Source organism: Lepidochelys kempii, chromosome 11, assembly GCF_965140285.1.
Source record: "Lepidochelys kempii isolate rLepKem1 chromosome 11, rLepKem1.hap1, whole genome shotgun sequence".
NCBI classification, from domain to species: Eukaryota; Metazoa; Chordata; order Testudines; family Cheloniidae; genus Lepidochelys; species Lepidochelys kempii.
In genome coordinates this window covers 16,856,484-16,861,829 of record NC_136390.1, presented here as the reverse complement: position 1 = coordinate 16,861,829, position 5,346 = coordinate 16,856,484, and the positions used below count along the sequence as shown (strand labels likewise).

The window sequence follows — 5,346 nt, the reverse complement described above, 5'->3', positions numbered from 1 at the left end:
AAAAGGACACTGCCAATTTTTTTAAAACAGGTCTTATTGTTATTATTTTCCCACTTATTTTTAGGGGATTTTTTTATTGTAAGAAGAGCTACTTGCTTTTTACCAATGGAAAAAAATGCATATACTAGCTACCACAACGAGTACATGATTCACAAAATGTACTCCTGGGAGACAGCTACATCTGTCTGCTCTTGCATTTGGACGCTTCAGAGACAGAACCAAGCAGTATACACTTCTGCATTTAATGCGTAATCCATATTTATATGGAAACTGAGTACTCCCTCATCCCACCATTTCAAAAGACCCTAATTACTGGGAATTGAGTTTGGTGGTGCCTGCAGCCACTGTTCCCTCTAAGCAGTGCGGGTACGCACACAGATCCTAAACCCCGCGCACACAGCGAAACACTGCGCACACAACAATTTGCACTGAATAATTTTTTTCCACGCACAGCCTGTCAAAAATTAGAGGGAACATTGCGTGCAGCCCTCCTCCCCAATCCCACTATTTCAACAGGGCCAAATTTACAGGAATTTGGTTGATTGTGGTTTAATCTTTGCAACTCTTCCTCCCTCCATCCAACACTCAGTTGTCCCTGCGTCTTTTCCCAAATAACAGAAGGCGAATAATTCTTTCTGCCTCTTTATTCAAATAACTGGCAGATCTTTTTTTTTTAATTGATCCTCCTTCAAAAGGACCTTGAAGAATCAGGTGGTGAAACCAAGGCTCTTTAAAGAAAAATAAGTAGGCGGAGAGGAGCCCGCCCGCTTTACTTCACACCCGCTCGTATGGGCGAGGACGAGAAATTGGACGTCACTGAATGGTTCGGTTGTTGCGCCCTCCCACCTCGCCGTGCTGCGCTGGGAGGGACGAGGGAGTCGGCCATCTTGGGTTCGCCCGGGCTGTGAGCGAGCGAGCGGGGGAGGGACTGGCTGGGTTGCGGAAGTGACCGCGTTCGCTCCCCCGTCGTGGAGAGAGAGCGGCGAGAAGGAGAGACCAGGGCCCCCCACCTTTCCCCGGCCGGCACCATCTCTAGCGAGGAGGATGGCAGGGCGGCTACCGGCTTGCGTGGTGGACTGCGGCACGGGGTGAGCGCGGGGGCGGCGAGCCGGCGATGAATGGGCAGCAGGGAGACTGCTGACAGTTTGGTACCAGGCACCGAGGGCTGGGGGGGGGTGCCCCCCTCCCGTGTGGGTGCCCGCGGGGGGTGGGGTATCTTCTTCACCCCCCGGATCCCGCCCCGGTGGGGAGGCTGCAGGGACGTGTCTTGCCCCACAATAGCCCCCGCTGGGGCGGGGGTGTCAGCGGGGAGAGGAGGCTAGAAAGCGGGGGAAGGGGTTGAAGTGCCCCCCCCTCCCCGTTTCTCTCCCTCCTCCCCTTTCCGCGCAGCTCCTTCCCTCCTCCGCCTATGGCTTTGTGAGCCCGGGCTCCCGCCCCAGGAGCACCCCCCTCCCCCAGATCTGGGTGGGCGCCGGCTCCCACCCAGACTTCAGCACCCACCCCCCGACTCCCTGTGGGAGTGGGCCTCTCCCCAAGTAGCACCGTCTCCCGCCCCCAGTTTATTTTGGGCTGACTGTGCAGGGGCAGGGTCTGCTCTGACCCTCCAAAAATCAGTCTGACTCTGGGGGCAGGGTTACACCCTAAGGTGAGCATTCTCCCCTCGCCCTCTTGGGGTTTTTTTTGTTGTAGGGTCTCCTCTCTACCCTAATCTCATTCATTCTGCTCTAGAAATCTTCCTGTCTCGGTCATTCAGGAAGCAATGTTCCCCACCCTTGACTGAGAATCTCTCAAGACCAAGCTTGCTGCCTGTGTCTTGAAGGAAGCAGGCTCCTGCTCACGGGCTGCTGAGGTTAGGGTGGACCCTACTCAGAATCCAGATAGGATAGCAAAATGATAAAAAAAAAAAGCATTATTTCTGTTGTTCAGTCATGTAATTGTGTGCATTAAATATTCTGAGCTCACGGGTTATTGCTAAATACCATGGGTTTTCTTTTTTAATATATGGATCAAATAATTTATTCGGTATTACTTCTCTATAGGGGAAACCCTCCCCCCTCTTCTAGTGAGCAAGCGCAGCGGAACTTCCTTAGTTTTGTCAAAGCCTCTTCCTGCTTTCAGGCTTTTATACCTTATAAGGCAGTTTTCAGTGTCAAACCTGAACCAAATCCTTTTTAGAAACTATTTTGTATTTAGCAACTACCCGATGACGAGGAGTAGAGAGAAAGTACCAGTGATAGCGAATGCAAATACATGGAAGGGACAGAGGTTCAGAATTCCTTTCAGTTGTTGTCTGTGTTTGCTGCTCCTAGTCTTCCCACTGTGTGCAAGACCGTGTGGGTAAAAGTAGGAAGTAAAGACTGAGTTTGAACTTGGAAGGATGGTAGTAGTGTACTGAGGAAATGCAAGGATTTTTTTTCCTCCTGTGAGCTACTGATTAGTGTATGATTTTAAAGATGGAATGATTTATTTTTAAACATTCCAGAAGGCTTTATTGTAGCATCTATCCAAAGATTTTTTTTGTAGTGGTTCTAGCTCCTCCCTCTTCTCTAGGGAAAGTGACTGTGTTAAGTGACAGGTTTCAGAGTGGCAGCCCTGTTAGTCTGTATTCGCAAAAAGAACAGGAGGACTTGTGGCACCTTAGAGACTAACCAATTTATTTGAGCATAAGTTTTCGTGAGCGACAGCTCACTTCATCAGATGCATTCAGTGGAATTCAGCTGTATATCACAAAAGCTTATGCTCAAATAAATTGGTTAGTCTCTAAGGTGCCACAAGTACTCCTTTTCTTTTTGCGAATACAGACTAACACGGCTACTCTGAAACCTGTCATAGGTAAGGTTGCATTTAGAGTTACAGCAGGAATAAATATCTTGAATTTATATGAAGTGTGAATGTACTCTTTCCTTTTGTATATCACATTTTATGTATTAGATAGGGATCGCTTTGTCATATTTGTTTTTTTTTTGAGCATGAAGTGTTTCAGTGAAGCACCTACTACAAGGGAATACATGGCCCCTGCCCTGAAGAGTTTACAAGCCTAGAGCCTGTAAAGAGAATTACTTATACCTGCAATGAATTTCCATTTTTTATAGACGTCTTTGTACAGGAGTAAAGGATCCCTTTTTATTATTGGGGCCTACCTTTAAATAGGGGAGTAAGAGAATATATAGAACAAGGATTACAGTAATGTGCAAAAAGAAAGGAGTACTTGTGTCACTTTAGAGACTAACAAATTTATTTGAGCATAAGCTTTCGTGAGCTACAGCTCACTTCATTGGATGCATAGCTTATGCTCAAATAAATTGGTTAGTCAAATAAATTGGTTAGTACTCCTTTTCTTTTTGTGAATACAGACTAACACGGCTGCTACTCTGAAACCGTTCGTTATTACAGTAATGTGGTTACTCAGCAAAGACATGTATAGGTCTTGAGGGTTCTGTTTCTCTATTTGTTTGATACTTTGGTGTTTGTAGGCCCCACAAAATGTACTTAGAGAGTCTTGTACTGACATTCTAATTATGAGACTCTTCCTGCCAGTTTTCATTTATATCCACTAAACTAGTGGATCTCAACTTTTCCAGACTACTATATCCCTTTCAGGAGTGTGATTTGTCTTGTGTGCCCCAAGTTTCACCTCACTTAAAAACTACATGCCTACAAAATCAGACATAAAAATACCAAAGTGTCACAGCACACTGTTACTGAAAAATTGCTTACTTTCTGATTTTTACCATATAACTATAAAATAAATCATTTGGAATATAAATATTTTACTGACATTTCAGTGTATAGTATATAGAGCAGTATAAACAAGTCATTGTATGTATGGGATTTTAGTTTGTACTGAATTCGCTAGTGCTTTTTATGTAGCCTGTTGTAAAACTAGACAAATATCTAGATGAGTTGATGTACCCCCTGGAAGACCTCTGCGTACGCCCACAAGTACTTGTACCCCTGGTTGAGAACTACTGCACTAAACTATCATCTTTATTATTTAGAATAACTTAGTTAATTATAGTATATTTTTTAATAGTTAAGATTACAATGAGACTTTCTTTATAACCCCAGTTTTCATATGCTTTGATATTAAAAATTCTCCTTTTGGGGTTAAATTTTCCACGTTTAGAATTGATTTTTTGTGTGTGTGGGGAAGCATGAGCAAAATCTCTTGAGCCACTCATTCATGGAAAAGGGAAAAATACCATTTCAGGATTTTAAGGGCTTTTCTGCTTGCCAGTAACTCTGGTGGGGACAGAAGGGTGCCCTCTATGCTTCACGTGTGAATAGGCTCTGTGCTAGATTTGGAGGTGGAGTTGAAAATTTTAAAACTTTTTTTTAAAGTTTTTTTTTAAGTATTTTTAAATCTTATAACTTTTTATTATAAGATTGAAAATAACTTTTGCCCATGAATACTTAATAGCTGCATGGACTTTTAGAAGGGCCTAGTGAATCCTAGCCCACTTTGCAATATTAAAATATACAGCTCTCCAGCTGTTGACACAACTTTTAAAAGTGTCTCATTGAAATACACATCACAGTTCATCAAAAATAATGTAATTTATACTTTTCTGTTGCTGCTGCCATTGCAGTTGCTTTTTCAATCTGCTACTGTCATTTAAACCTCCTGTTGAAGAAAAGTGATTGGAGAATCAAACTAATTCTAAAAAGAGGATCAAATCAGTTTTATATTGTCCACTGGCCAGATGGAAAACTTGCACAAAGATCAAGGGAGAATATGGCCCTGATAGTAGTAACTAACATTTAGTTGAGCCTACTTGAGAAATATTAATACAATGAGAGAGAAACTATGCGGGGTACTATTCAGCTTCTGTTTTGGTGTTTGGGTTTTTTTGCCATTTGCCCATGCTAATATCTGAGTTGCCCACACCACACAGGTAATGTGGTAAATATGCAGATGAGATGTACATTTGGGCACCAAAATTAGTTGAAAATTTGGCTTTTAGGAACACAGAACCAGTGGTCTGTCTAGTGCAATGCTATGTGGATGATTTAGAGGAAGGTGCAAGAAACGCAGCAATTGTCAGTTATGGGCTTTTGACTCATGGGCCTATTTATCATCAATATGGGGCACTGGCACGTTGTCAGTTCAGAAAGACACAGTTCCAAACATGATCTGAATGCAAGTTTTCTTTTCAGAACCATAAGGGCTAGAAACTAACTTCTTAACAAAATGAAAGCTTGAGAATCTAATCTGTCATGTGGGCTGGATAAATAGTTAGGTGGGACTATGGGTCAGCTGTTTGACACCACTGACTTAGTGTATGAGCAGTTTCTTTTTTATCAAAAGTGAAGAAGAAAAAAAAAGAAATCGACTATATGAATGCC

At 43.0% G+C, this 5,346-nt stretch overlaps 1 protein-coding gene across 2 annotated transcripts in view; it reads left to right on the top strand.

The window, feature by feature from the left end:
• The first annotated feature begins 868 nt into the window (after positions 1-868).
• ACTR3 (actin related protein 3) overlaps positions 869-5,346 on the top strand; it is a 53,523-nt gene continuing 49,045 nt past the window's right edge. The window contains exon 1 of one of the 2 annotated variants that reach the window (XM_073305261.2): positions 869-1,088. In XM_073305261.2, the coding sequence (XP_073161362.1) occupies positions 1,045-1,088 (44 nt within the window). In that variant the 5' untranslated portion in view covers positions 869-1,044. The remainder of the gene's footprint in view (positions 1,089-5,346) is intronic. The other variant, XM_073305260.2, reaches the window with a different exon arrangement.